The sequence below is a fragment of the Bidens hawaiensis genome, unplaced genomic scaffold (genome assembly GCF_021521415.1).
Source record: "Bidens hawaiensis isolate Kalapana, Puna unplaced genomic scaffold, B.hawaiensis_p1.1 tig00028801_1, whole genome shotgun sequence".
Classification (NCBI taxonomy): Eukaryota; Viridiplantae; Streptophyta; class Magnoliopsida; order Asterales; family Asteraceae; genus Bidens; species Bidens hawaiensis.
In genome coordinates, this window is record NW_027494730.1 from 112361 (window position 1) to 124928 (window position 12568).

At 34.5% G+C, this 12568-nt stretch overlaps 1 protein-coding gene across 1 annotated transcript; it reads left to right on the top strand.

Annotated features, from left to right (window-relative positions):
• The first annotated feature begins 6963 nt into the window (after positions 1 to 6963).
• On the top strand, positions 6964 to 8072 carry LOC143577771 (defensin-like protein 19). Its single transcript, XM_077061506.1, has 2 exons — positions 6964 to 7053; positions 7783 to 8072. Exons 1-2 carry the CDS (start codon positions 6990 to 6992, stop codon positions 8043 to 8045), a joined length of 327 nt encoding a protein of 108 aa, XP_076917621.1. The 5' UTR covers positions 6964 to 6989; the 3' UTR covers positions 8046 to 8072.
• Positions 8073 to 12568: the final 4496 nt, after the last annotated feature.

Consider the following 12568-nt stretch of genomic DNA (forward strand, 5'->3'; position numbering starts at 1 on the left):
CTTTTCATACTATTAATTTTTATTTTCTTTTACTGTGAGCATTCATGTGATTGTACATAAACTGCATAACTACTTTTGTAAACATCTTTAAAAAAAATCCATTCACTATGTGTTAAATATAAAGAATACCTTCATATCTAGCTAGTGAAACTATTATTCTGATAGTTATGTTTTTTCCCATGATTAAGATGAATCATTTTACAACTTTTTGCATGCTGTAACAAGGGACAAAAATATGTACGCAAATTAGTGAAACCTAGACCACCCTCCAACAGTCATGTCAGCATTTAAAAAAAAATATATATAAAGGTATGACAAGTGATTTTAAAATTTTTTTTTGAATGGCTATATATTATAAATAAGGCCTAAATTAAGCTTGACCCACAACGGAACCAAGCAAGAAGCCACAAACATGACATACAAAAAAGTACAAAAATTACAAGATTATCAAACCATTAGATCTGGTCATAAGCCAAATATGTATATAGTAGTATCCAGAAAATGAATATCGTGGTAGTTTAAGTTCTTATAACCAAGGGGTGTGCGTGTTATTTATTGTGTGGAATGCATGGCCAAAACAAATAAGACTCAAAATCAAACCCACGGGAGGCCGAAAGGATGGTCCATAAGGGCAAAAGGGTCATTCTATGTTCACTTAATGGTAAAACAGAACGAAGATCTATCCCAATGATATGATGAAAAACGTAACGATCTTACACATTATGTGTGTATATATATATATATATATATGTAGGTCCTCTAAATGGATCTCAAGACTTGACTCGGATCAATCTGTGTTGTTGGTTAGCGAAAATCACCAACGACACTCGGATCTCGGATCTTAGTTTGTTATTACAAAAGAGAGAAAATGAGAGGAGAGGTTTTGGAGAAAGAGAAACTTTTTTTCCATTGAAGTAGTGAAGAGTTGGTAAGGGTTATGGAGAAATGGGTAAAGTGCCTTTTATATAGGGTCCCCATTTCTCCAAACTTTACATAATAAACCTACAAAATAAACGTACCGAGTACGTACTACACCGACTAAAGCAAAATAAAACGACATATACAATCCTAAAAACAATATATAATATTGGCCCTACAATCTCCCTCTAGGATTGAGTATGTCGTGGAACATTCGTCAAGTTCTTTGCTTCGTCTTTATTTCTTGAAACTTAGTACTTGTCTTGATCCAGGATCTTGAACCAGATTAGATCTTGAACAGTTCTTTATTTTCTAGTCTTGTAGACTTGAATTTCCATCTTATTTCTGGGAATGATCGGCAACAGCAAATTTTAGAAACATCAGATACGGGAGGCTCGACATCTAATTTTCTTTTGTTGACTTTCTTGAGCCGACTGGTTTCTTTCTTTGTCTTCAGATACAATCAGTTCCTTTTTAAGTTCAACCACCAACTTTCACGTTTTCGTTTTCTTTTAAGTGCTTCAATATCTACAACTCCAAGCAGACTTGATCTTGATCTACCTGTCCATGTATAGCTGCACAAAACTTAGAACGATAAGATTCGCTCACAGACCCTCTCGAGGGTTAAGACGAAATCGTTCATAGGCCCTCCCACTTTCAGTCTCTCAACTTGTAAATGATTTGTTTAAGTCCCAGATTTCCAACAAACATTGCATGGACGATCTTAACAACAAAACACATTATTTTGAATAAAACAAGGTTTAATAAAATATGCACGAACATAATAAAAACTTAAAATCTTTTTGGCATTTTCATATATTATAAAATAGTGAAAATATATAAATAATGTTTTGAAGTTGAAACATAAATAAAACAAAATCAAAATAAACAATAAAAGATAGGAGTAAAGATGAAATTAATATTATATATCAATAATATTTACAGAATTTTCTAACGATTTTAATATTTTTGTGAGAAAGATCACAACATGGAATCATATTGATTTGCAAAGCCCTAGATCGCGTTTCCATTTTGATATTATTATGTCACAATTTCATCACCGACTGTAGATATCGTCCATTTGTTTAACTTGACAAGTGTTTTGATGCCAAAGTGAAACGTTTAAAGTACAATTAGGCACGGTGCTTATGTGGTCCCCACTTAATCAGACATGTTACTGATTCCATCATATCTCGGGCTTACTTTGTGTTGACATATCACCTCAACTTGACTTAAACCTTTCTTAGTTGATCATAGTACTCTTATTAACATACTTGACAATTTGTACACTGTACACTTGATACTTGGTGCTTTGCACACTTGACTCGATCTAGAAAAGTTAAAATAAAGCAGAAGATTCAGGGCCTTAACAATCAGATCTTGTATGACTACAAACAGAGAAAGTCCAAGGCTTGAATCAAAATAAATGAAGAAATAAAGCAGAAGTTAAAATCCTAAATGACTCTTTTTCTGATTTTTCATTTTGTTTTTCTTTTTCTTTTCTTGACTCTTTTGTTTTCCTTTTTCTTGCCTTTCTATGAGGCTTTTCTTGACTCAAACGACAATTAAAATTGACACTTATTTCATAAGACAATTGTGATCAGGTAAAGAGAGGCTTGGGTATGACATGTATAATTACATTTCTGCCTTCATTAATATGACTTCACGGAATCATGCAACCGCTTCAAACTCGTATATCCACTAATACCGGCAAGAATTTAGGTTTATATCACCCGACACTTACTTGTTTGTCAAGCCTATCTACACATCTGTGAGTGATCTTCTAGACTTTTGATCTACTCTTTTCATGCGTTAGGATCATTGCATATCAATGTACTATCATTTTCCAACGGTCAGATCAATTTCTTAAAATTTAAAAATTTTAATTATCCGACTCCCTCTAAGCAGGAGCTCTCTCTAAACGGGACAATTCCTTTTAGATTTTCTTAAAAGTAATATAAAATCTTTTTGGTAAATCAAATGATTTGTTTTTGCTTTTCTTAAGATGAATTGAAAATCTTTTTGGTGAGTTAAACTTAACTCATTTTCTCCCTCTAAAATTGTGACATATTTAAAAAATATTTACAATTTTATATACAAAAAGATAGATAATTTGTTTTAATTAAAATTGATCATGCCGATCTATTCGACCCGAAATTCAAATCGAGCATGATCGATGGTTTTAGTGAAAAGGTCAGCAAAATTGTTGTCAGATGGACTATCTTAAGCATGCATTATCACATTGTATGACAAAGTTAAAGAGATTCAAACCGAGATCCAACAGCTGATGCTGGATCCATCACTTGAGAGAAGCAGTTGGACGAGGTTGGTTTGAGAAACACTCGAAAAGTTGTTGTTGAACCATTTAAACAAGGCTTCCCTTCCATGAAGTTTGTCCTCCCATGTCGCTTATGAAAGACTCGAATCCGCCATCAAATGGTTTAGCATCAAATAGCAAGAGTTAGTCTCCCATCATATGCCGGGTGCAATCACTATCTAAGTACCTAATACTATTGATAGTCCTCCTTGATTGACCCTGCATGCACTAAACGTTCAAATAGACATGGGTTCTCGGGATACTTTTGTCCCAGGAAGGTCAACCGTAAATCGACCAAACTTGATTTGATTTCCTGAAAACCATTTATTTCTTGTTGGAGCCTCACTTGATGAAGAGCAGTCCTTAGGAATCCAAGCAAAAACCTGTTCCTTGGTTTTGGCAATTTTGGACTTCTGTTTGCTTGCTTTTGAAACTGTTTTTGGTAAATCCTCAAACTTTACAGTCTTATGATCCTTTTTGATTTTATTCTTCTTGGTTTTCCAAAAAGGTTTCTTTTTGTGTTTTACTTTATTTACTTTGGATCTCACATCCATTTCACTGAGTTCACTATCAGCTTGATCAATCCTTGAATCAGGGCTACTAAAAGCTCCTTTTGGGGACTGACTAAGCCGCCTTTGAAAGTCAAGTTGTTGCTTGAACCAGTGCTTGCAATGTCTTTCAAGGTGAGAAGAGTGACCACACACAAAACAGCACTTTCTCCTGGGAGTGCCAAAGAACTCATCTGAACTGTAATGTGGTTGGTGTGGTGGGAAAGGTGATCCATGGAAAGGAACATGATTATAAAACACATTTGTATAATATGGTCAACAAAATTTTGTTGATAATGACCATAGTTGTTGTTATCACAGAAGTTGTATGACTGAGGGTTTCTTGATTGATTGGTTGTTTGAGAAAATGATCGTTTATTTGGTGGAACATATTTACACGAAGTACTTGTCTTTTCATTTTCAAAAACTTTGCTTTTACTTGAATTATCCTCAGTCTCACAACTTGATGTTGAACAACTTGATATGTTCACCTCAACAGGCCTACTTTCGTTGACACATTTTTCAACAAAATTTTCATCACAAACGGTTTCATAATCTGAGTCAGAAGAAGAACATTCATTTTCATTGCAAACGTTTGTACAAATATCATCACTTGAATTTTCACAAAATACATAATTTGACCCTGACTTTAAACTTCCCAACATGGATTCACAAACTTTATTACAAACAAGATTGTTAATAGTTTTGGTTAGATCCACACATGATTCAAAACATGGTTCTAACTTTTTTTTTAGCTTACAACCCAGGTTAACCGTCCCAATTCACCACCATTTACATCACCAGCTGCTACACAAGACACATTGATGTCAGATTTATCAGATGATGGGACTGGAGCAGCAGTTTGAGAGGCAGCAGGAACAAATTTCACAGGCGTTGGTATTCTACCAACCCCGTATTCCATTTCTTCCTCCGGAAAAGTATTATAGCTAAAGTGGGGCAAACTGGTGTAGTTATCATTGAATGGTGGTGGTACGGCAGTGTAATCGTACCCCAACCCCGCTTTAACTTTAGTACTTCTCTGGGCTCCAATAAGATCATCTAACGTCTCAGATGATGCCTCAAATCTTTCGACTTGTTTTTCCTTTTCTTTCTTATCAGAAACTTCGAGTTTTAATTTCTTAATTTCTTCTTTTAAATAATTAATTATGTCTTTATAATAAAAGACATTATGCTTTTCTCGAAAAATTTCAACTCTAAGATTAGCCAACTCTAAGATTAGCTACATCATCGTGATGAGTTTTAATCTTTTCAACGTAGATCTTGTCAGCTTTCACATATTCAGCATTTAACTGACGAAGTTTTGCATTTTCTTTCAAAACTTCGTCTTGATGATATCTATAGTATGTGACTTTGTTGATGCATGCTTGAGAACAAAGATTGTGATTTACCTCATCAGCTGGTGATGTGTCGGGAATGATAGGATATGCATGACTACTTTTACCGGCAGCACTTGTCCCAACTTTATTATTTGTCCCAACTTTATTTTTTTTGGACTGATTGTTCATTTAGAGCTTATCTTCCATTATTTCAAAAGACTTGATGGTAGAAGCCAACTCTGAGAGTGTCATGGTATACAGATTTGTGGTTCTTTTGATGGTAACCACATTGATGCTCCATGTATAAGGAAGTGAATTCAACAGCTTCATGTTGATCTGAAACAAACCATTGATGATACCGACACTTCTCATCTTGGTGACGAGTGACTCAAATCTGTTGATGAGAGAGGAAACCGATTCTCCTTTAATATGTGTAAACATGTCGAATTCTTTTTTCAATATTTCCTTTCGGCTTTCTCCCATATCCAGATTTCCTCCAAGCTTAGGTTCGTAAGACATTTTTTTTTGAAAGAGAAAAAAATATTAAGTTTTTTTGCTACAGTACCGAGTTGCTACAGTGCCGAGTCGCTACAGTGTTTCGCATGAGTTGCTACAGTACCGAGTCGCTACAGTGTTTCGCATGAGTTGCTACAGTGTTTCGCATGAGTTGCTACAATACCGATGCGAAGCGATTGCTACAGTACCCGTGCGAAGCGAAGCGGTTGCTACAGTCCCCCCCCCCCCCCGGTGCGAAGCGAAACGATTGCTACAGTACCTCGCCGATGCGGTTGCTACAGTACTCCGGCGATTGCTACAGTACTCGGAAGCGACTGCTACAGTACCCGATGCGAAATTTTTTATTTTATTTTATTTTTTTTTGAGAATATAGCACCCAAACTTCCAAAAAGTCAAAAAGACTTTAGTATAAAAATCAATAAATCGGCCTAGATCTGAGTTTTTAAGCCTAATCTGAGCTCGGCACAAAAACTTAAAACACTAAAAACTTAGATTTGGTGATTCTCGTGTATTTCCAAGGTGTAAGGGACTCCAAAAGAGATGAGTAACACGAAATCAACCTCAAATCCAACAAAAACTAAGATCAAAACCCGAAAAGTTTGACCCGAAAACCACAAAAAGGTCGAGCCGAAAGCTCTGATACCACTTGTAGATCTTCTAAATGGATCTCAAGACTTGACTCGGATCAATCCGTGTTGTTGGTTAGCGGAAATCACCAACGACACTCGGATCTCGGATCTTAATTTGTTATTACAAAAGAGAGAAAATGAGAGGAGAGGTTTTGGAGAAAGAGAAACTTTTTTTTCTTTGAAGTAACGAAGAGTTGGTAAGGGTTATGGAGAAATGGGTAAAGTGCCCTTTATATAGGGTCCCCATTTCTCCAAACTTTACATAATAAACCTACAAAATAAACGTACCGTGTACGTACTACACCGACTAAAGCAAAATAAAACGACGTATACAATCCTAAAAACAATATATAATATTGGCCCTACAATATATATATATATATATATATATATATTCTTTTGAATAATGAATTTCTTTTAATCATGTAGTCTGTTAGATTTGGACCCAAAACCGCTAATCCCATTGATAACGATCTTACAAATACTTGGAACTATTTTCGTAATTTACCAAAGTTTGGGACAAAATGTGAAATGTGAAATTCACAAAGAATCATTTACTCTATTCTATAAATGCATGTGGAAAATTTTGGTCATTTTTTCTTCATTATTTAACTTCATTTCAAGTACACACAACATATTTTCTTGCTATAAATACCCCTTATCATCTCAACCTTCTCTTCACAAAATTTGCGACAAGTGTTCTTGAGCTTCACTAACTCAAAAAATGGCCAAAAATTCATCTGTTTTCTTTGCATTTCTTCTGATTCTCTTCGTTCTTGCTATCTCAGGTACTTAAATCAATCGTATTTACACCTATTTTCGATCATTATTTTCGGTTTTCGCTCCTACTTTACTGCTTAATCTATCATGTAACATACTTTAACCGAAGGCAGAGAAAGAAGCATTATAGAACAGTGATTTCATTAGTTCGTTCTCACAGAAACTAATTATGTTCATTCCACGAAAGCGTTAGTTAATCATTCTAAACTAAATAATTGTCACGACGTGTGTGTGTATATACTACTAGATTAGAATTCCGTATATTACAAAGTTTCTATTGTTGAAACTTGAAATTATGTATCACCTATAGTAATGTTAAAATTCATAAATCTATAAAGACTTGATCTTTATTCATACACAAACTGTAAGGAAAATATGATCTGTTATTCATTTTCACCGTACATTGGAACCCCCATCCCCCTACTTCATACCCCAAATTAATTATATAGGAAATTAAAGTAAACTCCCATATTTGGGGTTCAATTTTAACCGTTATCCCGTATTATAATATGATTGTGAGTGCAAGAAGTAGAATTTAATTGGCTATGAATATATATGGGAAATCGGTGGAAATTTTTTTATAAGTAAACAAATTTATGAATAAATGTGTATTTTAGTTAAATTACGTGGATAAGGATGGGGATTCAATTGTGAATGCTCTAAAGGTGTGACAGTTTCTCCATGTAAATAAAATTTGCGAGTTATATAATACAATTTATATTGAATAACCTACATAGAAATCGGATCAGTGAAGGGAGAATTATGTGAGAAGGCAAGCCAGACATGGTCCGGAAATTGTGGCAACACAGGACACTGTGACAACCAGTGCCGGTCATGGGAGGGTGCAGCCCATGGAGCTTGTTACGTGCGCGGTGGGAAACATATGTGCTTCTGCTACTTCAACTGTCCCAAAGCCCAGAAGTTGGTTAAGGATAAACTCAGAGCAAAAGAGCTCGCCAAGGAGAAGATTGCAATTGCGAAGGTTCCGGTAACACCTTGAGTAACAAATGCTATATGATTATGAATAAAGAGACTGCTATCTACTTATGTATTTGGTATTTGTATTTTCTATGGAGTGTAATGTTTGTTGCCTAATTATGATTCTATGCAAAATGTTATGGTGATATAATAAGCTTCATTGTTAAGTTGCATTGTGTAATCATATAAAAACGATGACACGAAAAGAAAGAAGAAATAAAGTATAGAGAGAAAATTTTATTATCTCATTATGAATTTTTACAATACAAGAAAGCAAACAACCTATATATATACACACACACACACATACGCAGTGCATATATGTTATGCACTGTATAACATACACGCCGCATAGCATATGCGGCGCATATGTTGGATAACAACATATACGTTCAACCCCCCTCAAGTTGGAGGTTGAGAAAACCCCAACTTGCACAAAAGCTCGTGAAAATGAGGCCTTGATAAGCTCTTTGTAAAAATGTTAGCAAGCTGATTTTTCGTCTTCGTATGTACTAAAGTCACGAGGCCTTCTTGTAACTTCTTGTGAACAAAATGACAATCAATTTCAATATGCTTAATCCGCTCATGAAAACAGGATTATTTGTAATATAGAATGTAGCCTGAGTGTCACATTTAAGGGTGACAGGAGTAATGTTAGGAACATTAAACTCGAGAGAAGTCTTGTTAACCAAGAAAGTTCGACAGTCATGCATCGAAGAGATCAGTATTCGGCTTCAGCAGAGCTTAAAGGAATGGTAGGTTGTTTATTAGATTTCCAAGGAAATCGGAGAACCACCCAAGTGAAATATAAAAACCACTTACCGATCGTCGAGTATTAGGACAAGCCGCCCAATCTGAATCACAGAATGCCTGCAAGTCAAAAGAAGGATTGTTATTGAAGAATAATCCTTCAGATAAGGTGCCTTTGACATATGAAAGAGTGTGAAGAGCGGCATTCCAATGAGACATTGATATAATGCTAAATATATATAAATCCCTTATATAGTTTATATAATATTTTATTAGTTTTTGTTTGGTTCTTATTATAATTTGTATACTACTAATGTAACATTCGTTACTTTTTAAACCCGAGAACCCGACTCATTTTAAAATTTTCGGTTTTGTTAACTTAAGTTTCGTTGCATATATTTTCCATTCGTCATTTTCATTTGTAATTAAATTTGTATTCGTTAACCCGACCCGTTTCGTCGTTTCATTAAATCCGTGTTTAACGTTAATTAACACTCAATTGGACTTAAATTATTGTTCGTTCGTTTCCTATTCGAAACTCCGAGATTTAGAGTATTATTAAAGTTAAATAATCGTAACTTTACGGGTATAATATATAAATAACTCAAATTATATATAGTTTAAGCAAGTTTATAATCATTCAAAAGCCCAAGGTTTGAAATGTAATATTAACTTATTAGTTTTTTCTGTTTTGAATATTAAAGTAAACTTCAAGGGCAAAATTGTAAATGTATTTAAATTATATTATAATATAATAAACCAACCCAGACCCCCCCCCCCCCCCCCCCCCCCCCTCTTTCCCATCTGGCCAACTCTTTAACAACCTCAAATCTTGCCATTTGACCCGTAAATTTAGCCTCACACCTTTAGACGTCCATAACTATTGTTAACTGATATTTTAATTGGATTATAACGGCCTAATATCGTAAAACAATCCCGTGACCTCGCCGGATTTCATTCAATTTCATTAACCACGAATTAACGAGTATACGCTCCAAAATCTAGTATAAATAGAACATAAATCGTCATCTAAACTTGCTGAAATCATCTAATTAAACCAAAACACAGTCAATATCACTCAAATCGTTCAGTCAATTTCGTCTCCGGTCAAGGCTCGTTCATCACCCTCCCTCGAGGTAATTAATACATGGTTATGAATCATTTCAACCCCCTAAACAAAATCCCTAACTTAAACTGATCAATCATGGCTCAGCTTAGGGGAATTGAAGGAGATGAAGCTGATCATTTTATAAATAACTAACTATTTTCATAATCTAACTGAATTGCTGCATCGTTCAACTGGTTAAGGTGTGGTATTTTGGACGTCAGTCTTGTAATTGTTTTTATTTTTCTCAATTAACAAATATTATCAAAACTTAGAGTTGAAATGTGGAGACCCGGGTCAAAACTTAATTTTTTGTTATTTATTTTAATTAACTATTTATTTAATTATTACTTAATTTTAATCATTTAAAAATCATAATAAATCATTTTAAATTAAATAAAAATTATCTAAATTAACTATAAAATATATCTCATCATTCCACACTTAAAGAAAACCAAATCTTCGTTTTGTAAATCGTAATTTAAAAATCGTTTGTTAATATTAAAGTAAACAATCGCTAAAAATCTTTTCACTAAAACAATAATTATGATTTTGATTTGTAAACTTAAGTTCAAGTCTTTCGAACATATAAACCTCATGTCCTTGCCATTAAAGTACTTATATCGTTATAATAACCAAATTTCCGTTCAAACTTAATTATTAATATAATAATCAAAAGTTATAAATTAATAAAATATTCAATGCAAGTTCATACAATATTTAACCCCATTAGATTATCGATTGAGTCTCGTATTTATTTATCGTAGTTAGTGTGTATTGCTCATTTGGACTTTTGTGACGCTTTCGGTTCCTTTGCCATTCTCAATCTTTTCGACGATTTCGGATTTCCTTATCACATCAATTTATAAGGTGAGTTTTCATAACCCCATTTTTCATCTTTTAACGTTTTGGGGTGTAGCACGTTCCAAACTTTGATTTCGTTGTGTCATGTTGCAAACCGAAATTCACATGCGTGTCTTGTATGTATTTGTTTTGAATCATATTGCTTGCAAACTACGTGGTTATGTGCTAGTTGTTTATTGTTTTATTGGTGGAGATTCATACACATACTCATAGCGGGAGGGTCCGACGGGGCGTACCCACGCCGTCCATTTTTTTTAAATGGCGGTATTATTATTCTATACTCCAAGTAGCGCCGCGAACGGGGGTTCCTTAGTAGATTTGACTTTTATCAAGCGAACGGGAATATCATGTATTTACTTTTCTTTGCTTTATGATTTAGGCAATACATCTTGACTTGTGAATTTTACACACTTTTCATATTATATGTATGCAAAAACTATATGAATTCTCACCAACATTATTGTTGACAAAATATATTATTTTCAACGTGCTGCAAGTTGAAGTTTAAGGATCGAAGAATAGAATAGTTGGACCATTAGGTTACAAGAGATGAAAATTCAAAGTTTATTGTATTAATATTTGATTGTGTATTGGTGATGTATTGAAATGAATTAAATATAATTATTGTCGCTTTAATAGCGTTACAAGCTTATGAGTGATCTGTACGTCACACCCGGGTCTATTCCGCTTTAGCCGAGGTGTTACAACTAACATATTTATATATTGTAGGTCCCAAGACTTGTTCGTGGTAGAAAAGGGCGAAAAACAAGCTAAAACAAGCCAAACCGGAGAACCGGAGGATCAGAAAACGAACCGGACCGAACCAAGATTGAACTGAACCGGACCAGCCGGACCCCACCCCTAGAATGTCTCGTCACGCGGCCAGGAGGGAGATGGCTGCCGCACGGCGACCCGGGTCAACAGATTCCATAATTTTCAAATTTTACCTTTTTTAGGCCTTGAAAGTTTATATAAACACCTTTAACCTTAACCCAAATCATACTCTGAGAGAGCCAGCCGACTTGGACGGAATTTGGAGCTCAAGTGAGGAGTTTTTGAAGGCTTGGAATCATTCGGTGACGTGCCAATCAATCAAGAATGAAGACCACGGGTTTTATCGCCTTTAATCCTTCGTTTCTATTGTTTTTCACCATGATTTCCTTTGTCATTGTTTTGTTTGATTATATGATGCTAGACTATACATTTATAGTCTGCCTAGACTTGTGATGAACCTTTGTTGATGTTTCATTTTGACTTGGGATTTATTTATCGTTATGGTTTTATGAATTAGTTAAAAGGTTTGATTATATTAAATTAATACATATGGATACTTAGGGTTGTTTGTTGAGTTTTATTATTCCATAGTTGTCTTGGTTATTGTTTGTCATATAATAGGTTGCTATTAGGCTGCCTTGATTATTGTTTGTCATATGATAGGTTGCTATTAGGTTATCTACTTTATATTATTTAATCAAATAAAACTAAGTGTGATGCTGACCTAAATAGCTGTAAGGTGCTAGGTTATTGGTATGTCTTTGTTGATCAGGATTGCTAGATTTAGTTCTTCGTAAGGAGTCCGTCTAGGTTTGATTGATTAGACGGAGGCTCGCCGGAAACTAAACTTGTCCACAATCTTATAACAAACTCATATATCCTCTATAATCGTTAATAAAATTATCAAAGTTAGTTTCCGGCGAGCCTCTATCTAACATCAAACAAGTCAGTAACCAAGTAACATTTATATGTTTCGTGTTAGTTTTTGACCGTCAATCATAACCCCCATAGTGAATTGAATGAACAACAAACGGATTAATGGAATTGGAGTT

Bases quoted from the DNA above. Each gene is read 5' to 3' on its own strand.
- LOC143577771 (XM_077061506.1), top strand. From the start codon at position 6,990: ATGGCCAAAAATTCATCTGTTTTCTTTGCATTTCTTCTGATTCTCTTC. The intron at 7,054-7,782 runs GTACTTAAATCA...TAACCTACATAG, and splicing joins CTTCGTTCTTGCTATCTCAG to AAATCGGATCAGTGAAGGGA.